Source organism: Lolium perenne, chromosome 5 (genome assembly GCF_019359855.2).
Source record: "Lolium perenne isolate Kyuss_39 chromosome 5, Kyuss_2.0, whole genome shotgun sequence".
Classification (NCBI taxonomy): Eukaryota; Viridiplantae; Streptophyta; class Magnoliopsida; order Poales; family Poaceae; genus Lolium; species Lolium perenne.
This window is the reverse complement of record NC_067248.2, coordinates 114,893,319-114,916,466: the sequence shown is the minus strand read 5'-3', so window position 1 is coordinate 114,916,466 and position 23,148 is coordinate 114,893,319. Positions and strand designations below refer to the sequence as shown.

Genomic DNA, 23,148 nt, shown 5'->3' with positions numbered 1-23,148 from the left:
TCGCTTCCACTAAACTTCTTGTATAAACAAGAATCATGAGCGCTCTTGATGAAGCCAAACGATTTGACTACCTCAACAAAGCGAATGTTCCAACTCCGAGATGCTTGCTTCAACCCATAGATGGATTTCTAAAGTTACCTTGGTTAGCGTTAGCCGGATCGACAAAACCCCCGGCCTGTATCATATACACGTTCTTGGTTAAATTTCCATTAAGAAAAGCCGTATTGACATCTATCTGCCATATCTCATAGTCGAAATAGGCTGCTAAAGCTAACATGATCCGAACCAACTTAAGCATTGCTACAGGCGAGAAAATCTCCTTGTAGTCAACTCCTTGAACTTGTCGGAACCCCTTTGCGACAAGCTGTTTTGTAGACAGAATTATTTCCATCCATGTCAATTTTTTAATCATTTAATTAAGTAGAAGTTTTACAAGCATTTAAAGAAGTTATTATGGGATCACTCTCCCAATATCATTTCGCCCAAATGCTTTGCACCCGCGAACACCCACAACCTTCGTTCTTAACTTTATCTAAAATGATTCGCAAAGGCTCGTGCTTGTTGCGAAAGATCCTCGCATTGCGCTCGTTACAAATCTCCCAAGATTAGCAAGGTTAGCTGAGAAATCCCTTTCCTATGAGATTGCAATCTCATCCCGTGAGATTGCAAGTTTTCGCTGCTGCAGTGATCCTATCATATTGAATTGTAGGATAAAGAGTCTCTGATCGGCGCCAGTCACCGTCACCAACTGTAGGCGCCTCGATCGACTTTGAGGCGTAGAATCGCGAGCATTCCCCACCTGGCCAGCCTCGCAGGACACGAGACTGCGGCCACCGTCCCATGCACAGCTCAGCTGTGAACTGGCTTCCGGATCAATCTAAACCTACCATATCTGCGAAAAAGTATTTTTTTTTAAAGTAAACGCATGTGCGCACGCGCGACGTGTACAAATGCCACAGTCACCACCCAGTTCACCACTGCCACATACGTAGGTCGCTGAAGCAAGGAGGAGCTAAGCTAGCAATGGCGGACGCAGAGGTGAGCAACAAGAGGGTGATCCTGAAGCAGTTCGTGACGGGGTTCCCCACCGAGGACGACATGGAGCTCGTCACGGCGACGGTGCGCCTGGCCGTGCCGGCCGGGTCGGCGTCCGTGATGGTCAAGAACCTCTACGTCGCCTGCGACCCCTACATGCGCAACCGGATGAGCGAGCACAACGACGCAGCATACATCGAGCAGTTCGTGCCAGGGGAGGTATTGCGATCTACTCACACCAGCCATTTAAAGCTCACACAAAAAATTATGGTGTCAAATCTCTCTCCAACCTGATTTTCATTCTTGGATCAATCATAAAAAACACGTCACTAGCTAGTACTAGATGTATTCTCTTCTTCTCAATCAATAAGCTAGCATGGTTTAAATGATATGGTTCAATCATTTGTCTACCAGTTTTGTCTACTTAGACTTGCAACTTTTTTTTTAAAAAAAAAACAGAGACTTGCGTCACAATCAAATAATTAAGAAGAAGATAGTTCCACGGTTAATTGGGGAAAAGCGGGGGTGTCCACCATCTTTCTTTCGCCAATATAGTTCACGCATTTCGACTAATAATAGCAATAAATAAAACTTAATTGTTCCTCTAAATTACATTTTACTAATAACAACATTGAAAAAAACTTAATTGTTCATCAATATATATCTTGGAAATTGTTAAAGAAAACTACCGGCAGAGATGCTCCTTGATCTTACGCATATGCCATCTGTTGTCAACAGCCTGTTGTTCAGAGTACCTGTAATTTACTCTATTGTTGTACTCCGTATCAACTATGAACTGCCTTTTCCATTTGTTGAAGGACAAAGCGGCGAAGACTAATGTATTCATTTCAGCGCTACAATTTAATTCTCTGAATTGTCACTGCCTCGCTGAGTTTAATTATATTACCAGGTTTTGGGTATTTTTGGAGTAAGCAAGGTGGTAGCCTCCGGGCACCCAGATTTCAAGGCAGGCGATCTTGTTTGGGGCATGACTGGATGTGAAGAATACAGTGTGATCACTCATCCAGAATCTCTTTTCAAGATCAACCATCCTGAACTGCCTCTGTCCTACTACACAGGTGTTCTTGGTGAGTACTTTCACAACCAAAGTGACATACTTAATGCCTTAGAAACAACAATGTGATAATCTTTCGTTCTTCTTATCCACTGTCATATTTAAGTCATTAGGTTTATTTTGTCAAAAACGATATATCGCTACGACACAACCAAGTAATAAAACACTACAGCTCTTAGATAATTATTAAACTAGCGTAGTGTCTTGTCAACGCTCGTAGGTCGTAGCAAGTGTTACATGTACAACGCGCCAAGCAGCTCGTGTCATTGCACAATCAAAAGATTATCTCATGGTCAGCACAAATGTTGCATTGGTATCCCTGCCAATTTTGTTTATTAAATTATCTGTACCAATGATAAACGCTCGACATCAAACAAGTTACTTGCAATTTTCTTTGTTCACTATATATTTATCTGGTTCAGAAACTCGAATATCAAATTTTCAATTCATTTCTCATTAGGCATGTGTATTAGGCAGTTTTTTTACCGTTTCTTTGTTCACTTTATCTTGGATGGCGATCTTAATCACTGGACTTGTTTTACATTAAAAAAAATCACCGAAAATGAAAGTATGAATCAATTTTCCTCAAGTTTTTTAACTACACAGAATGTAAATCTACTCATTTAATTAAGGCAAAAAAGGAAACGACAATGCTTACAGTAGTTAAGAAATCCAAAGTGGTGTTCCAATACTCATATATACCACTTGGAAAAGGTAATCATATTGCAGAATTTTCACAAGAAAGATTTACGCCTCGTTGTCAAAGGATTTGCATAAGAATTTTGGAGGATTTAAATTCTTAGAAATTTTTATTACGGTGATTGTTTGATTTGTAGGAGAATTTTTTCCAAGTAATCCTTTGCAGTAAATATCATCAGAAATCTAACATCCAATTAAATATATTTTTAGAATCTTTTATTTCTCCTGTGATAGAATCATATATATTTTGGTGCAGATGAAATCATGTAAAATTACATGACATCACAATTCTGCATTTTTTCTATCCATATATTTTTCTATCCTACAAATCAAAGATACCTAAAATGTATGGGCAAATCAGTGAATCACTGTAGTAAATGAACAAGATAAAGCTGATCATTATATGGTAAGGCATAAGCTTAGTGTCATCAATCGTACTCTAGCCTCTAGCCATGTTTTAACAACTGATATAGTAGTTTTTCTTACCTAACTGTGTAAGAACCATGGAAATGCAGGCATGCCTGGAGTTACTGCATATGCTGGATTTTTTGACGTCTCAAAGCCAAAGAAAGGCGACTATGTTTTCGTGTCAGCGGCGTCAGGCGCCGTTGGGCAGCTTGTTGGACAGCTTGCCAAGATTGCGGGCTGTTATGTGGTTGGCAGTGCTGGTTCGGACGAGAAGGTTTGTTCGCGTACTCATTTTTTCTCCTGTTCTCTGGTTCTAATTTGTCAGATGAATGATGAGTTGGTTGGCGATCTTCAGCATTTTTATAACATCATCTCAAAATATACTCTCGAACAGATTAAAATTAATGTAACTTCTTCTATAAGGGTTTCGGCTGTGTAGCATGAACATTTAGTGTGCCCACAAAGGTAACTATGCTCTCGAGATTTTCACTGAAAACAAAATCAACATCTGCTCCCAATTTCAATAATGGTCTCATGTTAAGGTAACCTCACGACAATTGTCTAGGTGGTAAGCGTCTCTAAAGTAGACTTCAAAAAAACAGAACATGTAACCATTAATCATACAATTACCATGTACACTCAACCTACCTCAAAAAATCAGAAATCCTGCCCTGCCAGCAACCAAGTTTTGTCTCAACTTTCTCTCACTGACACTGCTTCTAAGCTTAACATTATGCAAATGAACGCCTTAGTGTAAGGGATTAGTCTTGGTGAAAATATGAGCAAATTTCTCTTATTTTTACTGTAACCTCAGGTCAGCCTCCTGAAAACCAAGTTTGGTTTTGATGACGCTTTCAACTACAAGAAGGAACAGGACCTCAACGCCACACTAAAGAGGTTTGTGAGAGATTTTTTGCTATAAAATTCTTAAGGTCCAAATATTAAAAGACAGGTAACCTATAGTTCCCTCTTTTGTTGTTCGTAACTCAGGTGCTTTCCCTTGGGCATCGACATTTATTTCGAGAACGTGGGTGGCGCAATGCTAGACGCGGTGCTGCTTAACATGCGGATGCATGGCCGGATCGCTGTGTGTGGGATGATCTCGCAGTACAACCTAGAGAAGCCGGACGGGGCGCCCAACCTCTTCTGCCTTGTCGCCAAGCGCATCCGTATGGAGGGATTTATGGTCCTCGACTACTTCAACACCTATACCAAGTTTGAGAAGGAGATGGCGGGCTACCTCAAAGAAGGGAAGATTATCTTTGTTGAGGATGTTGTTGAGGGGATCGAGAAGGTACCGGCGGCGCTCATCGGGCTCTTCTCTGGGCGCAATGTTGGCAAGCAGCTTGTGATCATCGCACGGGAGTGACATTTTTTTCGATAAAAGGAATATATTAATATCAAAAGATACCAATTACGCATAGCCTCTGCAACAACGCCCCACCCTAGTGGCAGTACGGATGCACACAACCAAAAAAGAGTAAATAAAACTAAGAAATAAAAGTCCCGCTATAACATTTCAGACCTAGCAACAACAATACAACCATCACCGTGACAACACCTGAAATACAGACTCTCCAAAAGCGACGTCTCCAAGAAGGGAACAGTGCACGGGAGTGACATGACATGATATGAAAATGTATTGAACGACTGTGTATTATTTTAAGATGGATCTTGTCAGGCTTATAGATGCACCCGTCACGATTGGATATAGCGTTTAAGCCAAATGCGAGTAAGGAAGTTAGAGCTCTGACTTTGGCATGAATGCTGCCTTCAGAGAGCTTGACAGCGGCGACATGGTCTTAGATATTTATAGGCATCACTGGTAGGAGTCTCCATAGCTTACATTAAGTATTGGCATGCATTGCACGCTAAATCGATCTTGGAACATTCACTCAATAGTTTTCTCCTTGAAAGAATCGTGGTAGAAGTCACCATGTAGCACAACAGGTTATCTTTTTCGGGTCGAAGGGCTCAATTCCCCTTTTCGGAAAAAAAAGACAAGCAAGTCAGCGTGACAAAGACAAGAAAGCAAAGGGCAAAAAATGCTAATGACGTATAGTGATGTCACTCTGGATAATTGAAGAGACGTTGACTTCTAGACAGAACCGGAAACTTCTCCAAAGCAGTAATTCTGCACCGATAAAGCGAAACTTTCAAATGGGTAAGAGCCAACACGACGAAAGTCAAATAAGATCACGCGTGAGCTATGTTAGATCACCTGTTTGTTGATTGTTTTTAGAAGCTCGAGGGCTAATAATGACGAGGAGATACCCAACTAGGTAGTCCCATAAGGTGGAGACGAAACACAGATCTTGTGAGGTCTATGGCCGTCTAAAGATCATGCTCTTTGGATGGGCTTACACATAGGAAGGCTGGGCTGACTCGCTTATGCTTGGTCCAGTGTGAGTCTATGATCAAGAAGGGGTACGAAGACTTGATGTACAAGAAAATAAGCGTAGTCGACTCCTGGTAGGATTGTCTCCGCGAACAGACTCGGGATAGATTTGTAACCCTAAATCGGTGATGTATATAAGACCGATAGAGATAACACATCGTACGCTAACAGCCTATGAGCACCCTCGTAATGGATCCTCGCAATATCAATAACAATCTATGACAAGTTGGTCTATAGCTCCATAGCGAGGGACCGAACCTGGGAGATCGTGTTGTGTCAATCTTGTTCATGAGATTTCCTAGTCACAACCAATGGGAACTCAATGATCGACATGAAATCTTGACCCATATTGGCCAATTTGATGAAATATATCTTTCTCAAGAAAAAAAGGAACTTTTGCAATAAGAATTTTGAATTGTAAAATTGATCGAATGTGATTAATTTACGATCTTAAGAAGTACTACAGATGTACCTTGATATGTTTTAGTTATATATATCCATATTTAGATAAACTGGCTACACTTTTAGAACGGATGGAGTACTACGAAAATGGCAGCTCACACAGACATAAGAGAAATCGAGGAAGGACAAATGTGGCACACAATGTATGTGTCTCGTTTTCTTGTCTGAAAGCCAAAGTCAAAACAACCATCCATTCGAAAAAAAAAAGGATACATGCAAAGTCTGCCGGGAATGGTAAACAGCCGCCGTCGACCGCCACCCACGAGACGACTAGACCCAGCCAGTCTAACCACCGCGCCTCATATCGTAAAAAAGTCTATTGACAAGGGCCTAATTGCAAAGCTAGCGCTACTACAGAAAACCAATGACACTGAGTCACTGACCGAGAGAGCCTGGAGAACTCCACGTCAGATTTCCAAAAAGGCCCCTCCTCCTCTTCGTTCTTTCCGCCTCGCCTCCGAGATCTCCGGCTCCGGCGAGCGGAGGAGCTTCCCGCAGCTCCCAGGATGCCCGCCGCCTCGATGCTCGTGCCGAAGCGCGCCAACTACGTGGCCCCGATGCTCGCCTCCGCCGCCATCCTGCTCATCCTCCTCTCCGGCTACTTCGAGCTGCCCTCCATAACCTCCTCCTTCTCCGCCCCGTTGACCCCCATCGTCTCTGCCGCCGCCGCCGCCGCCGCCGCCGCGGAGCGCCGCCGCTTCGATACGGCGCTCGACTCCGTCGGCTCCCGCAAGCGGCACGCCTTCACCTCCGTCCTCGAAGCCTTCGGCGCCTGGGACGCCGCCGTCGGGTGCCCCCGCGTCCGCGCCAAGATCGGCGCCGCCAACGCCACCACGGCCTCCGCCATGGCCGCCATCACCGGCGGAGCGGGCTGGGCAGGCGCGACGTGCGAGGAGATGAAGACGCGGCACGTCGGGGTGTTCGTCAAGGGGTGGACATGGATCCCCGACGCGCTCGACGGGGTGTACACGTGCCGCTGCGGCGTCAGCTGCGTGTGGAGCAAGGCCGCCGCCGTCGTCGACCGACCCGACGCGATGCTCTACGAGGGCGCCACGCCGCCGCTGGAGGTACTGCACTTCCTCCCCTCTGCTGTCATAAGGATGCAAACTGACATTCAATGTTCCAAGAGTTCGGAACTGGACGTCATGGACTGCTGGCCGTATAGTATAGGGTGAACTGATTTGGTGTATATATGGGTAGTTAAACAACTAGGGCCTTCAAATTGGCAAGAGATATTGAGCCTTGTGCCAATGTTGGATTCCTTGTGGAGATGAGATCATCAGACTTGTATTAATTACTAGTAGTATCTCAGCTCTTCTAACAGACAATCATTAATTTTTTACTTGTGGAGCAAATTAGCAAGATGGCTCTTAGTGAGTTCTGTAGAGGTTTGTATTGGTCGATTCCGAGGAAAATCATAAATTATGTGGTTGTTCAGAAGCAGAATAATGGTTTAAGGTCTTCTTGACTACAGCACCATATCACCATAGATAATCTATAAAGATTTTTAATGAATAAGTAAACTCAACCATGGAAAAGTGAATCTAGAAGTCTCCTAAAAGCTAAAGGTAAATCCTCGAGATTAATGAGCAATACAGTTAGCTCTGAGAACTAGTACAGTTTTATTCAGACAATTGTTTTCAGCATTAGTTGGGAGTTGTATGAAATCAAAGAAAGAAATAGGAATCCTATGAGTTTTTGGATAGGTGTGATCCCTTTTGTTTATGGATCAGGGAATCGACATTTCTGTGTTTGGCTAGTCTTTGTGTTCTCAATTAATTCAGATTGCTTGCCAATTTCCCCTCGCATCACATTTTAATTACCAATGTGCCTTGTTAGTTTTATTTGGGTCAAAGTGGCATGAGTCAATTTTGCAACAACCTCTATGGAAATCAAACACCATTGTCTTTTTGACTAACCAATATGTGTTATTTTTTTTCTTAAGGTAAGTTCATAATTTTCGGTGTATCAACCGGAAATACACTTTTGATCTTGGGTGCATATGCTCCTGCCGCTTGCAAAAAACATTTTAATATATCAAAAAGATTCTGAACAAAAATCTTTAGCAGAACTGTGTAAAAGAGTAAATTCCATTTTTTACCCCCTAGTTTTTCATTTGTGACACTAATTACCCCATTTAACAAAAAAATCTTCTACTTACCCCATTTAGTGCAACTTATGCCAGATTTTACCCCATTAAAGATTTGGAAGCGTTGTAAGGCGAGACTCAGTCATCGCGTCTATGTGCCGCCCTACAACGGGAGGTTATTATTTTGTCAGGAGGAGTAAAATCATATAAGGCGCTTCAGTCAATCATCTATGCTTATGAGGAATGAGTCATTATCCATGCAGCAAACAAGCAAATGTGATAATCTATCACAACACAACCAATAAATGCGTGTGTTGATCTCATAGCAACTACAAATCGCCTCCTAGTCTTATTTTTTAATTTGTTCGTGTGATAAGCTGCATGAAGAAATGTTGAGGCTGTAGTTGGCCTACAAGCTCTCATCGCTACAAGGGATGCTGCAAGCATAAGCCCAGCGCAATCTCCCGTCCACCAGTACACTTTCAGATCTTATGAAGGGTAAAATGCGGCATAAGTTTTACTAAATGGGGCTAACGGGTGGAATTTTCATTAAATAGGGTAATTGTTGTCACAAATGGTAAACTAGGGGGTATAAAATGGAATTCACTCTGTAATAAGACAAGGAAATGTTGTTTGGAGAGCCTATTTTTAGCACCAAATTTTGTCTTCTTTACACATGACACAAAAAATATCGGTTTTTCTTGAAATGACTTTGCGAACACATAGAAAATCAAGATGTATGTGCGACATTTTTATCGAATTTTTTTGACATTTTATAATACGTTTAAAGTTCATTTAAAAAACCAGGAGCATACGCTCCGGGGTGCAGAAATGCCATGTCCTGTATCAACTTCAAAGTATTTTTTATATTTTGCAGAGAATGAAAGGTCTACCACTTCGCGTTTATCTGGATCTGGAGGCTGTTAGGAAGCCAACTGGTTTTGAAGATATTTTTATAGGTTACCATGCTAATGATGATGTGCAAGTAACATATGCTGGAAAATCTTTCCACAGTAGCCGGAGTTACCATGTATCAACAGAAAAGACAAATGTAAGTCCAAGTCCTGCATAGTGTAGATTCCACAATATAGCAACGTCATGGTATAAGACACTTTTATTATACGTATCACATATGTGGTGACTTTTCACTTTCCATGCATTATATACCTCCAACTATGCTTAGTTGACATTAATATCTTCAACTATGTAGTGCTTGACATTATGTTTCCCTGTGGCCAATCACTGTTCATCAACTGGAACAGTACATATGGTGATATGGACTACAGAAGATTGGCATGATTAAGTATTGCTAGTTGTTTTTCGAACATTTAACACTCTAGCAGCCATCTACGGTTTTACTGGCTCACACCTTAGCTGCAAGTGTTTCTATCATTTTGAGGGTCTCTTTGTTTTTTTTAATATTTTTAATGGTAAGCCTGTAGAGTAGTATAAGGATGATACGAAGAATAGTCATGACTCATAATATCAGAATGAGTGGACTGCTGCAGCTCATTGGTGTTGCAGTAAAGATAGAATAAATTCTGCTGCAATACAACTGTTGTTCTGATACGTTTTATAATTGTCTGAACTGCTGATTTCCTGCCTTGTATCAGGATGCACTTGTCTACTGGTCATCTTCAAGGTGTCTTCCTCACAGAGACAAGCTTGCAAAAGATTTCCTCTCATTGGTGCCACACCATTCCTTTGGAAAATGCTTAAATAATGTTGGTGGTCCTGACATGGCACTATCCATGTATCCAGTGTGCTCAAACAATGGCAATGGATCACCACACTGGTGGGATCACCTACACTGCGCAATGTCACAGTACAAGTTTGTTCTTGCAATTGAGAACACCAACACCGAAAGCTATGTGACAGAGAAGTTATTCTATGCATTGGAGGCTGGGTCAGTGCCAATATACTTCGGTGCACCCAACGTCTGGGATTTCATCCCTCCCAATTCTGTCATCGATGCCTCCAAATTCAGCTCTCTTAAAGAACTGGCATCATATGTGAAAGCGCTTGCGAATGATCCTGTAGCCTATGCGGAATACCATTCATGGAGGAGGTGTGGTATTCTGGGTAACTTTGGCAGGGCACGTGAAATGAGCCTTGACTCGCTGCCCTGCCGACTCTGCGAATTAGTTAGCAAGAGAGGTGGTAGGAGTGCAGATGCATTTTGATTAACTGGTTGGTACTCTACTTATATCTTCCTCCATTTACCTTTTATACTATTAAAACATTTTCTGAGAAAATCTTTCTTTGGTTTATACCAGGTAATCCCGTTGTGTCCTGTATACTTCAGTTCGATGGGAGCTGAATGACTTTAGCGAATGGTATGCCTTGGATGATGATGTTATTCAAATGAAGATGGTTGCTGACATTATCAGTGGCAATAGTTGATATTCTTGCAATACCACACCGGCATCCCTTTTTATATTTTATTCTTGATCCCTTTTGTTTCATACGCTGTAGTTGAGAGATGTATACAATTTTTTTTGTGTGGAGGGCTCATGATTGTAGGAAGAGAAATTTTGCAATTGCACTTTATCTTGTGAATATAAACATGTGATAGGGTCATGTGACCATCTCCTATACAGAAGTACTGTCAAACTGAACAAATTGATGCATTGCCAGACTTTTACTAGTGTATTGTGATCTCATACATTTTAGGAACATTTTACTTTTGGCAAAGAGCAAGATGTGAAATCTCCCAAATTCCAATGAACATCGAGATTGAAATGGAACTCAGCCCAAATTTTGAGTTTTTTAAGTTTATTTTGCAAGCTGGGGCTTGACGAATCCCAAATTCCCAGGATCCAGGGCCGGGCAGACAGGAGTGCAGTTGGTGCGGCGGCACGGGGCCCCAAATTTTTGGGGGCCCCAAATTTTCAATTTGGCACTTCTCAGCAGGTAGAGAATTAGAAACGAGGAGCAGCGGCCGTCGTGGTTCTACCGCGGCCGAGAATGGTACCTCGCCCTTACCTAGCCTCTAGCGGTGGCCGAGTAAGAAGAAACGCCTGAAGCTTTTTGCTCCAGGTCGAAGGGGTACGGCTGTATGGGGAGAAGAAGATGGCCTTTTGGCACTTGGGCTAGCTGCTTAAGTTAAAAAGCCCATAAATAAGGCCTGAATGGGGAATAGCCTAGGCACTGCTTCAGCTTGGCCGCTTAAAAAAAGATCCATGTACACGTTTTGCTTCTCCTAAAAAAAATCAAGTTTTGCTCAGCCGAAGTTTTTCAAGCGCTAGGGGTCCATGTTAATAAAAAAATTGTTCTTTCATCCTCTTGGCACTTGGCAGTTGTATTATTTGTATCATGAAATTAGAATATTGTGCACCATTTTAAGACTAAACTTACACTACGTATTACAAATTTATGATCTAACATTTATGTCCCACAAATCATTATTCTTGAGTCTGCCATTGGCCATCAGCGTTTTCAAAAATCAGGATATACAAATATATGCGTTTCAGAAATTTTAAGATTGACACATGAACGATCAATTACACATTGTATTGTTCGTTAGTTCGATTTTTCAGTGAAATTTGGGGCCCATTTTAAATTTCCGCACAGGGCCCCAAATTTTCCCGGCCCGGCCCTGCCAGGATCCAACCAAACTTAAAGATGCTTCCTCCTGGTACTTGTAATACAGTACCAGTTTGACATTGCATGATAGCTGGGTCGGCTCCATGATACCAGCCCGGTAACCAAGCCCTCTGTTTCAGAAGACATTGGACTGCGCGCACTCCTATAAACATGTACTAGTTTCCCCACAATTTCCCTTTGGGGATGGCTGAAAACGCACGACATATTTTCTAGCGCCGACAAAACGTACGGCATCAACCATTTAGACCTGCTGCGATTGTTAGAATCAGACCTGCTGGCTGATAGTACACGCGAGCTGAAGTGTGTATTTTAAGAACTGCACATTTTATTTTGATTTGCCAACATAATCAACCATTTAGACCTTTCGATGTCTAAGATTAACGTGGAGTAAGGACCTTTCGATTGGTAATTCCCTTTAGACCGAGGACTCAAACCAATCAATCATCTCACCGTAAGCATGTATGGCATATATTAAATTTAAGCTGCCAGTTTCTTTCGGTTTGGATATCCCAAGGTCACTATATATATATAAACCACAGAGAACCTGAATATCACCACAAAACCAACACACACATACGAGCATACGGACAATCACACTTAAACATGAAATCTCGCACTTTGTCATGGATTTCCGTGTGCCTGCTTGCTGTTCTGCTAGCGTCGCCACCGCCGGCGAGAGCTCAGGACCCGACGGCCGGGTTCACAGCGGTGAGCCTGAGCGAGAGCAACTTCATGCTGCAGAAGCCATACAACATGCCGGCGAGCTCGCGGTACAGCTTCAATGGCACCGTGCGGCAGATGTGGATAGCACCCTCCGATGACCCCTACTCGCCCCAGAGCGACACCAAGCCCAGGACGGAGATGAGGATGACCGTAAGTACCACCACCACATTTACCAATAATGCAATCGTGCGTAGAAAGTACTTGTGGTTAAGATCGAGACTGATATGTAAATACATTGGCACCAATTTCAGGGATACGACTACTCGTCCGGCGTGTGGCAATTCGAGGGCCTCGTGTACGTGCCGTCCGGCTCGTCGGGCATGTCCATCATGCAGGTGTTCGGCGGCGACGCCACGGCCACCACGCTCATGCTGCACGTCTACGGCGGCGCGCTCTGGTACTACAACCAGCAGGTCATCGAGGACGGCATCTACGACCGGTGGCTCCGGGTGAACGTGGTCCACGACGTCGGCGCCTCCAGGCTCACCGTCTTCGTCGACGGTCAGCTGAAGCTCACCTTCCCCGGCCGCGGCGGCGACACGCACTTCTTCAAGTTCGGCGTCTACATGCAGAGGGACGCCTCGGCGCGCATGGAGTCACTCTGGAGAAACATCAGGATCCTCAGGAAGAACTGACATGCCCAATCGCTCGCACGACAGGGTTCAACTATTTGTATCAGCATTGTACATGATTCCAAAAGAAAAAAAGAACCGCTCGCACGACAAAGTTCAGCAATTTGTATGATTGTGTTTGTATCACCATTGTACATGCATGCATGATTCCAAAAAACAAGTATCGGCATTGTATACTCCCATCAGTCACATCGTTCTTTTCGATTGCACAATATTCCTACTCTTGCGCTTGATTTGTATGATAGGAAAAGTAAAAGAATAGGAAAAACAAAGGATTGCTATGATGTGCCTCTTTCAATCCTATGGGAAAAATCTCTATGAAAATTGGTACAACTAATTGCTCCATGGCAGCATAGGAAAGCCATAGAAAATTTCTAGAGATTCAGTGCGTAGCATAGTTGTTATAAACACATAGGAATTTTTCCAAGAGGCCTAACTGCTTATTAGAAATCTTATTAAAAATTTAGAGGGTTTAACAATAATGTTGGGTCTACGAACGATGCTTACGGAAATTTTCCTACGGACCTCGTATGTGGCCTGCAGTTGTTTCTTTGCGCTGAATTCTCTTGGACCCACCACGATGTGTCAATCCAATTGAATGATGCCACGCATGTGTCCGCAAGTGAATTCCTTAACTTTGTTCCGTAAATGTAGCATTACTAAGGGTTTAATCCTTTGTATCAAACGGGGTCTATAGGAAAAAAATCCTATAGGTAAAAAGTCTACAAGGTTCTTTTAAAAATCCTTCAAATCAAACAGCCCTTCAACTTTACGGAAGGCTCCATCAAAATCATGTGGCTCACGTTGGGCAGAAAGAAAATTTGCAATATTTTATAAAGAAATAGGACCTGCCCCCGGTTCCATCAAATAATGAAATTTTGTAAACATGTTTGACATCTTTAGCCATGCCTTGCATGACATAAATAAAGCAAAAAAAAAAAAGGACGACAAAAGCAGCAACTTCAGGTCGCAAGGGGAAAAACTAGAATTACTAGTTTTGAGTAAAAAGATATTGGTGCATCAGACACCAGCACACGACCTATAAATTGCATACTCTAGTTTTTGATAAACTAAAGAGCGATTTGCTAGAAGAGATTATGTAATTATATTCAACATATCTTCTCACGGCTAGTCTAGTGGGATTTTGTAGACACACTGGCCTCAGACGTGGATAGCTGGAATTTTTTGGGTATTTTCTTAAAAGGCCGATAATATTTATTTTTAATATTTCTTTGGCTATGATTTGAACCCGTGACCTTGTAGCTCCGATACCACGTAAAATTACATGCTCAAACTAGTTTAACTGAAATACGATTTGTTGATCTAAGTCGGGCGACCGGTCGCGTCCTGACAATCGGTCCTCCTGCCCGCGCTAGTTTTGGCCATCCTAGCGCCGATAGCCTTTGCCGCCCTCATGACTAGCTAGCTTCCCACGCATGACAAGTTATGTAGTATGTTTGCTATTCCTATATTATGATAAAACAAAGGTAGTAGCAGATTTTCCCGCGGTAGCTTGTGCACGTTCTGTTGTTGGTTCGGTTGCTTTATGTGGGTCCCCATCATACAACTTTTTTCTACTCCTACGTTATGTATCAGTATATGGGTCCACTTTGCCCGGATCAAGTTGGATGTGAAGATATCTAGGTGTCGGGAAAATATCTAGTGATACCATCCCTTACATGATACCATGATACTATTTCACAAATTTTTGAATTCTAAGTATCAAAAAATGTTTAAAATAAATTTGTGGCGGTTGACAAGATGTGTGTTTACATTCTCTAGATTTTTCACATCCAAATTTAAAATACACCAAGAGAAACAAAAAAGACAAATGTTATGTGAATAGTGCCATTTTATGTTTTTGTCTTTATGTGACACTATTCATGCTTGATTTCTCATTTTTATTTCTCTTAAGATATTTTGAATTTGGTTATGAAAGTTGGGCACGTAGACATGCATCTTGCGAACACCTAAAATTTTGGTTCTAATTTTTTTAACATTTAAAATTTAAATTTTTGATGAGTGGTATCATGGTATCAAATAAGATGTGGTATCACTAGATATGTTCTCCTAGCTACACAATGAAACCATCACAAAGCTATTTGTTGTTAGCTTTCGTTTTCGAAGGTGTAAACGTGGGATGTTGTATATGTACACTCGATATGTTATGAACACAGACATGCGAAGACACAATATCTTGCAAAGTTTTATAACGTTTGCTATAAGGTTTGTGTTTCCTCTGGATTTTTTGATGTTGCATTCGTGGTTCCAAATTGCAACAAAGGTGTTTGCCTTTTGCTGGAAAATCACACGCCATATGTTGTAATACTTTTCGGATGTTCGCTAAAATTTTGTGTTGCCTAAAATTTCCAATGATGTTTACGTGTTTTCAATATGCTGCAAACACAAGGTTTATGTGTTGTAATCCCTAGTTGTTCTTGTTAAAATAATCTGCGACTTTTGTTGCAAATGAATCCGTGGCAAAAGAAAATTTTCTTAACCAGTTTTGTATTGTTGTAAAACACACCGTTTTTTGTACTCATTTTATTTGTGTTGACATCGTTGGTGATTTTTGTTGCAAATCAATCTGCAGCAAAAATGTTCTTTAATCACTTTTTTGTAACATTACATTTCTATAAATGTAGTGACGATTTTGTTGTAATAGTAATACTATAAAAAAATTGTATGTGGGGATGATACCTGAAGTAAATCACCACAGTGGCGTATTCGCTGTAAATATCAGGAAGGTTAAGGTATATCAATATACCCTTTATTTTTAAGTGGAGAAGCTCGGGACTGAGGGTTGATTTTTCAAAAAACCGAGGGTGGACTGCAAAAGTTCGTTTAGGCTAGTTCTAGACGTTAGATATATATCTGATGGCGTGGAGGATGACCGGCTTTGCTAACAAATCGAACGACGAATGCCTAACGCCACCCTTTGTTTGAAAGAGATTGAACTCAAGAAGCCTTGCCATATGAGCTTTATTGGGTGCTCGCAAATAAACCTTGCCAAACACCTTCACCATTGCAACGGCAAAACACTTACCACACTTGATAGCTTGGCTCTCTCCCATCGCCAAATGGTCATCAACTAGATCAGTTGGTACCCCATATGCCAACATACGCAAAGTAGCGGTGACTTTTTGCTCCGTACTATGCCTAGTTCTCTGGTGGCATTCCCCCGCTGCTCAAAGAACTTGTCGTACTTCTTGAGCTCCTCTGCAATTTTCTTGAACAATCCGAGAAAACGACGACGAAAATAACTCTCTAGAAATGTGGCATTCTCAGCAAAATAGCTATACATCAGCTTACCGTGTCCTTCTATCCTCTCCCGCCCCAATTTATGTCGACCAACAACGGAACCACTATGCTTCGGCCTCTTCCTTGCACACATAGCCCATATCATTGCCATATCTTCTTCTTAATATCCCATTCTTCATCGGATGAATCCCATCTATCCATGAAGTGCAACAAATTCAACAAACGAACTACAAAATCTAATTCAAAGAAGGTTGGCGCATACCTTCAAACACCTTGTGGGCGCTCCGGATGCAGCGAGGTCACAGCGGCGATTTGGCGACGGCGGAGCAGCGATTCAGACGCCTCGATGTGCGGCAACTAGAGGGAAGAGGCGCCTCATCGTTTTTCCGCATCAGACTCGCCTAGTAAGCGCCGCGAATCCGCTGGAGAAGGAAGGGGTGGAGGTTTCGGTGGAGCGGCACGCGGAAGTTTCAGAGCGGCAGTTGGACTTCGCGCACTCGCCTTTTCCTTTACCGCGCACGGTGCTGCGTGCGCCAAATATCCAGCGTGTTGGGCCACAATTTCGCGCGCTGGGAAAAAATTAGCGCGCCGCCTGTCTGTTGAAGCTAATTATTTCGGCGCCGGCAAGTTAAACTGGCGGATTTTACCGCGTAGACGCCTTTTCGTGCGTCTGTTTGAACAGCAATTTCCACCGTCGGTGCACCCATATATTCACTTCCAAGTGGGTTCGTGTTGACATATTTTATTCTCAACCAGAATGCGCCCCCCACTCCATGGCCGTGCCGCAAGGCTGTACCATGGTCAGAGCATCTCTACCTTAAACCCCAAACCTTAAAACCACCTATTCAGGGATTTGGGGTTTGAAAAATGAGCGTACAGGCTAGATACGCTAAGCAGAACTACATGCTTAAAAAAGATAGTTTAAAAAAAATAGCGCCATTGCATTCAACAGTTCATACATACATAAGCTAAATTTGGCTAGATCAACCAAAAGCTACTCGAATTGGGCTACTATTCGAGCTAACTCTCGCCGCCACAGCAATCTAGTGCCAAAGTTTGGCTCCGGGATGCTCAGTGGAGCCATGTGCCGTCGCGGTGGCGCGTCAGCGGCCTCCTCACTCGTGCCGAGGTCGACGAAGATCTTCCCTTGCTCCACCGCGACCAGCCGCCACTCCTCCGCCTTGTCCGCTTCGCGGCGGCTCGTCTGCGAGATGAGCCCGATGACGGTGTCGGGGTGGCGCTCGTCGACGAAGTCGCCGGGCCCTAGGCCAGCTTCCTCACCGAGTTTCGAGAGGAGCCGCTCGAGCTCCGTGTCGTTGAGGTAATCACCGGGCACGAACGCGGGCGCCGACGCGTCTTTGGGCTCCGTCTTCACCACCAATGCCGTTGACAGCGGCTGGCAGGAGCTCGAAGCGCCTTTGGAAGAGGAGGAGCCACGGCGTCGGTAAGCCGTGGACTCGCGCTTCGAGAACGCGGGCGGCGGGGCGACGCCGTCCCTGCTGAAGCGGTATGACCCCCGGATCTGCGCCGCGTCGGAGCGGACCTTCTCCGCCTCTATCTTCTCGCCAGCGCGGTCGTTGGAGCTCACGCCGAGGCTTAGGCCGCTTCCGCCGCGGCCAACCTGGCCGCCCCCGCGCCCGTTGGAGCCGCGCCCCGACACCATCGCTTGCCGGCGGGAGGAGGGGAGGCTGGATCTACGCGCGCGCATTGCCGATTGCTCGCCAGCGGGAAGCGGATTTATCGACGTACGGAGGCGGGGAGGCGGAGGAGCGGATGGGGTTTGGTCCCCATCGGCCTCTCCGACCGCCATATATACGGGTATTTCACGGGTTTGGGCTGCGGTATGGATCCATTTTCCAGGGCAGACCACTGATGATGCGGTGTCTGGTCTAGCCCAAAAATGAACCAAAAATCCCATATCATCTTAAGCTAACGTTTCTAGGCCGATATGAGGTGTGTGCTAGAGATGCTCTCAAGACCCAAACGTGTGGAAGAGATTGACGCCGTGCGCGTGGGGCTGTGTCTCCATCCGTTCGTCTCCGGCTCTCCGCAGCCCCTGCTGCGAACGATGACAATCAAGCAGAAGCACTCGCCCGTCAGGAGCTGCTGTCCTGAGGTTGAACACGGAACGACGGCTATTGCTTCGCAGTATGCACCATGCCAAACAGTGCTGTACTGTGTAGCACTAGCATTCACGGAAAAAGTCCATTTCCAATAAATGCCAACATTAATTCCTTAGCCGCCTCTATCTACAAGTCAAGTATATATCCGGAATCAGTGCATGCATGCAACTCAACGGTCAACGGTCAAAAAACTTAGAACTAAGTACAACCATGCACAAGTCAATGCGAGAACTACGATCAAAATAAAGCAACCATTTTTTTAAACCTAAAGTGAGTCTTTTTTTTTTGACAATCAATACCACATATATTCAAAGCAACAAATAGTACATGCTAGAGATACATGAACTGACTCCAACGATTACAAAATAAAGTCTAAAAGATAGTAACAAATCTTCAAGGTCTTCAATTTCTTTATTCTTTCATAGCACAATCTTATACTCTTCTGAAGGCAGCCAAAGATAGATAACGAACCATATATAGACTTGTAGATACCGACGAAAGTTCTCCCATATTTTTTGAGCCGCAATGTCAAGGCTGCGTGCACGCACACAACCATTAAAACAGTCATACAACATCGGCAAGACTACCAACACCAGTATGTCAGAGAATAATAACCGACTAGCTTTGTCGTCGTCGATGGAGAGCCGAGAGTACGAATCACCATTGTCGAGGACGTAGCAGCCGGGACAAAAACTGCGAGGATAATCCTCCTCGCGACAACAATGGCAAAAGATCCAAAATCGATCTGGCGAAGCAAGATACGAAGGCCCATACCTAACAAATTGTGATTGTTCAACACCACCATTGACGCCGGGAAGAAGATCTCGTCGCCGAACGAAAGGCCAAAGATCACTTATTGCAGACGATGCCATCTCCATTGAGGGGAAACCAACAAGAAGGCGGCTACCAAAATCCTAACATAATCTAATGAAAACAATACTTTTATTCGAAACAACACGCATAGATCGGGTTCTCCACTCCTCCCGACGCCGGCGAAGCCGACCGGAGGAGAGGGAACCAATCTATAGAGAAGGATAAACTGGAGGCGGCTAGGGTTGAGGCGGCGGCTGAGAGGAGAGACGGTTGTCCCTGGTCTTTGCTTGCTACTCCGATTCACGTTCTATTTTTAACCTAAAGTGAGTCTAGTAGAACAACATATATAAAATGTATCCAATTGTCTGGGAATGTACAAGCGGGCAAAGAGGCAAACTTAAGGTCACTCTGTGGCTGGCCGACTGGCGTGAAGAAGAATGCTTTGAGATCCGAAAATACACGTGGCACATTCCGGAGAGAGTATATCATGACGAAATGATAGACCCAGTTTCTAGAGAACTAAAAAAAATTGGAAGGGCCATAGTTACTTGCAAAGTTGCTACCATAGACGCCATATATACCTTGGGATTGTAGTTTGATACCCTAAACTCTAACCCTAAACCTAAAACATAGGTCATTTTTACAATTTTACCAGCCAAGCATTCTAAGCTTTGATCATTTATAAACAAAACTTACTTGCATGCAGAGCATGGGATTGATATTAACAGATTTATAATGAAATATATTCGTATAAATAATTGTTTTATGTGTATAATTTTTTTTGCCAAGATATATCAGCAAAGTACAATCTCGAAAATCGTGTCGGTACTGTAGAAGACCTATATTTCAATGGGATATTAAGGATAATTCTCCTGAAATCAAGTCAGACTGAGCTACGATTTGAAGTCTATATATACCACAGAGAAACCGGCTTAGTTGCACTGATCACAAAGGCAAATCAGAGGCGCAGAGCCACACACACAAGCACGGACATAGACATGGCGCCTCACAGGACTTTTTCTTGGATTGCTGCGTGCCTGCTGCTGGTTGTTCTCTTAGCGCCGCCGTCGAGGGCTCAAGGCCCGACGGCCGGGTTCACGGCGGTGAGCCTCAGCGAGGGGAACTTCCAGCTGCAGAAGCCGTACAACATGCCGAGCAGCGCCCGGTACAGCTTCGACGGCACGGTGCGGCGGATGTGGGTCTTCTCCTCCGACGAGCCCTTTAAGGCCGAGAGCGACACTAGGCCGAGAACGGAGATGAGGATGACTGTAAGTACCAGCACACGATCTGTGATTCATATAGTCGTTACCAATTTCAGTAAAATTATGCCAAACAGCTAGCATTTTTTTTGGTTCGACGATCGACTGATACTTACAGTCATCCTCGGCCTTCTCCGCAATTCAGGGATACGACTACTCCTCCGGCGTGTGGCAGTTCGAGGGCTCCGTGTTCGTGCCGTCCGGCACGACGGGAGTGTCCCTCATGCAGGTGTTTGGCGGCGGCGAGACGGCCACCACGCTCATGCTCCACGTCTACGACGGAGCGCTGCGGTACTATAACCAGAGGACTGTCGAGGACAACATCTACGACCGGTGGATCCGGGTGAACGTGGTCCACGACGTCGGCGCGTCCGCGCTCACCGTTTTCGTCAACGGCAACCTGAAGCTTACCGCCTCCGGCCGCGGCGTTGACTCGCACTACTTCAAGTTCGGCGTCTACACGCAGAGGGACTCATCCAGCCGCATGGAGTCACGCTGGAAGAACGTCAGGATCCTCAAGAAGAACTGAGATGTCGAATCGCTCTCAGCATGGCTTAAATAAAAAACACTGTTTGTTTCCCCATTGTCCCTGTATGGCTGTATCTCCATCGTATTGTCTGTTGTACCTGCACAGTGCCACGGTGTGACTCGCGTGTGCGTCAATAGATGTACTGTATTTAAAGCTGTTCTGAACTGTTGGTCAACAATGCAATACTACTCCGGGCTGATGAACTCTAGACCTCACGATGCCTCGTTGCCTCTTACTATCACAAAAGGAAACTTGTGCTCTCATCACTTCTCTAAAATCTAGGATGAAATGCGTTGCCCACTGCGTGGTTTCGAGAGAGATGTAGATTATGCTTTAATTTATCTAGTTTTTAACAGGTAAAACCATGTGCAACTTGATTTTTAGTGGAAATAAACTTGATAGCTGGACTGCTGTGGCAACACTGCCTCTCTCACAAAATGGTAGTCAATCTCTATGTGTTTTGTGCGAACATGAAAGATTTCAGACAAATACTAGGTAGCACTCAAGTTGTCACACCACATGCATGGATTCTCCTTCAATTTCACATCAAGTTCATTAAGAAGTCCTTCAATCCGCATTAATTCATCAGTAGTATTTGCTAGAGCCTTGCATTCAACCTTTGTACTAGAACCTGACACTGTGGGCACTCCATGATACTAAATTGTGACCAACAAAGATAGCAAAACCTCTTGTGAAACGTCTATCCTCAAGACATCCCGTCGAATCTGCATGTGAAAAAGAACTAAGAAGTGTAGATGTAGCGTGCTTGAAAGTTATACCAATCTTGGAAATACCAATCTTGGAAGTACCTTTGACATATCTGAGAAGTACCTTTGGTAGAAGCATGAAGATATTAATAAACCTTATTAACAAAGAATGACAAGTCTGGAAGCGTCGGAGTTGAATATTGAAGAGCCCCAATAATACTTCTGTATTGAGTACAGTCATCTAGACCAAGAGGTGTACCTTCATGAAGAGATAATGAGTTCGGAAGGAGAAAAAGGTGTGGGTGCAGATATAGCCACACATATCAACTTTGGAGAGTAAATCATTAGCATATTTTTCTTGTGTGAGAAGCACGAAGCCGAAAAAATCCTCCATTGTCATTCTTCAGCATCTATCGGTATCATTCTCTATTGCTAAGATATTTTCTCTAATTTCTTAAAAGGATTTGGAAATCTGTTGGTGTCATTTGACACCAATGGTTGTATGCTAGCTCCGCCCTGAAGTCCTCCCATGTCTTTTTACCTCAGTTCCAAGGAAGAAGTGAAGTTCTCCCAAGTCTTTGATAACAAAGTTGTAACTAAGATCTTTAAGAAAACCCGGAGACAACACGTTCTGAAGAATTGGCCACAATAATGTCATCAACATAATTGGTAACTCCTTACTGGTGATAGAGAAATAGAGATGTATCAACCTTGGATGGAAGGAAACCAAACTCATGAAGCTTTGCACTCAGACGACAATACCATGCACGGGGAGCCTATTTTAAAACAAAAGGAGCTTTATTAAGTTTGCAAATATGGCAGGAAGCATCAGGATTTTTAAAACCTGGTGGTTATTTCATATAGACCCCCTTTTCCAGAACACCATATAAAACACGTTCTTGACATCTAGCTGTCGCAAACTCCAACCACAAGAAACAAAAAACATAAAAAAACAATCATGCTAGTAGATATTTTGACAACTGAGCTGAAAGTATCTTCATATTTAATGTTATACCTTTGCTTGAAGCGTTTTGCAAATAAGCAAGCTTTATAGCGATGAATAGAACCATCATCATGTAGTTTTATGCGACTAAATGGAACCAAAATTCAAGTTTTGTTAGTCCTTAAGGCATCATATTGTTCTTGCATGAGAGCACGCTAGTTATTGTCACCCAGGGCCTCATGTAAGGTGTGTGGTTCCCTTGTAGAGAAGAACATGCCATATCTAATAGTACCATCTTTGTATATTTTGAGATTTCGGTTACCTTTGTGAATACATCTACGCAGCTCAAGTAGAGGAGAGGGTGGTGCAACATCGTGTTCATCAAC

At 43.6% G+C, this 23,148-nt stretch overlaps 4 protein-coding genes across 4 annotated transcripts; all 4 read left to right on the top strand.

The window, feature by feature from the left end:
- The first annotated feature begins 967 nt into the window (after positions 1 to 967).
- LOC127299687 (2-alkenal reductase (NADP(+)-dependent)) lies at positions 968 to 4,606 on the top strand. Its single transcript, XM_051329700.2, has 5 exons — positions 968 to 1,254; positions 1,946 to 2,123; positions 3,325 to 3,491; positions 4,032 to 4,114; positions 4,208 to 4,606. Exons 1-5 carry the CDS (start codon positions 1,024 to 1,026, stop codon positions 4,584 to 4,586), a joined length of 1,038 nt encoding a protein of 345 aa, XP_051185660.1. The 5' UTR covers positions 968 to 1,023; the 3' UTR covers positions 4,587 to 4,606.
- Positions 4,607 to 6,476: 1,870 nt separating this feature from the next.
- On the top strand, positions 6,477 to 10,815 carry LOC127299686 (alpha-(1,4)-fucosyltransferase). The gene is made up of 4 exons (XM_051329699.2): positions 6,477 to 7,144; positions 9,044 to 9,217; positions 9,780 to 10,356; positions 10,443 to 10,815. The coding sequence occupies exons 1-3, from the start codon at positions 6,584 to 6,586 to the stop codon at positions 10,347 to 10,349; spliced, it is 1,305 nt and encodes a 434-aa protein (XP_051185659.1). The 5' UTR covers positions 6,477 to 6,583; the 3' UTR covers positions 10,350 to 10,356; positions 10,443 to 10,815.
- A 1,560-nt stretch (positions 10,816 to 12,375) lies between these two features.
- On the top strand, positions 12,376 to 13,296 carry LOC127303507 (citrate-binding protein-like). Its single transcript, XM_051334233.2, has 2 exons — positions 12,376 to 12,645; positions 12,747 to 13,296. The coding sequence occupies exons 1-2, from the start codon at positions 12,376 to 12,378 to the stop codon at positions 13,128 to 13,130; spliced, it is 654 nt and encodes a 217-aa protein (XP_051190193.1). The 3' UTR covers positions 13,131 to 13,296.
- A 6,980-nt stretch (positions 13,297 to 20,276) lies between these two features.
- On the top strand, positions 20,277 to 21,327 carry LOC127299685 (citrate-binding protein). Its single transcript, XM_051329698.2, has 2 exons — positions 20,277 to 20,592; positions 20,729 to 21,327. Exons 1-2 carry the CDS (start codon positions 20,323 to 20,325, stop codon positions 21,110 to 21,112), a joined length of 654 nt encoding a protein of 217 aa, XP_051185658.1. The 5' UTR covers positions 20,277 to 20,322; the 3' UTR covers positions 21,113 to 21,327.
- The last annotated feature ends 1,821 nt before the right edge of the window (positions 21,328 to 23,148 follow it).

Coding starts and splice junctions, on each gene's coding strand:
- LOC127299687 (XM_051329700.2), top strand. CDS start 1,024: ATGGCGGACGCAGAGGTGAGCAACAAGAGGGTGATCCTGAAGCAGTTC. Junction 1,255..1,945: donor AGCAGTTCGTGCCAGGGGAG/GTATTGCGATCT, acceptor TTATATTACCAG/GTTTTGGGTATTTTTGGAGT. Junction 3,492..4,031: donor GTGCTGGTTCGGACGAGAAG/GTTTGTTCGCGT, acceptor CTGTAACCTCAG/GTCAGCCTCCTGAAAACCAA.
- LOC127299686 (XM_051329699.2), top strand. CDS start 6,584: ATGCCCGCCGCCTCGATGCTCGTGCCGAAGCGCGCCAACTACGTGGCC. Junction 7,145..9,043: donor GCGCCACGCCGCCGCTGGAG/GTACTGCACTTC, acceptor TATATTTTGCAG/AGAATGAAAGGTCTACCACT. Junction 9,218..9,779: donor TATCAACAGAAAAGACAAAT/GTAAGTCCAAGT, acceptor GCCTTGTATCAG/GATGCACTTGTCTACTGGTC.
- LOC127303507 (XM_051334233.2), top strand. CDS start 12,376: ATGAAATCTCGCACTTTGTCATGGATTTCCGTGTGCCTGCTTGCTGTT. Junction 12,646..12,746: donor GGACGGAGATGAGGATGACC/GTAAGTACCACC, acceptor CACCAATTTCAG/GGATACGACTACTCGTCCGG.
- LOC127299685 (XM_051329698.2), top strand. CDS start 20,323: ATGGCGCCTCACAGGACTTTTTCTTGGATTGCTGCGTGCCTGCTGCTG. Junction 20,593..20,728: donor GAACGGAGATGAGGATGACT/GTAAGTACCAGC, acceptor TCCGCAATTCAG/GGATACGACTACTCCTCCGG.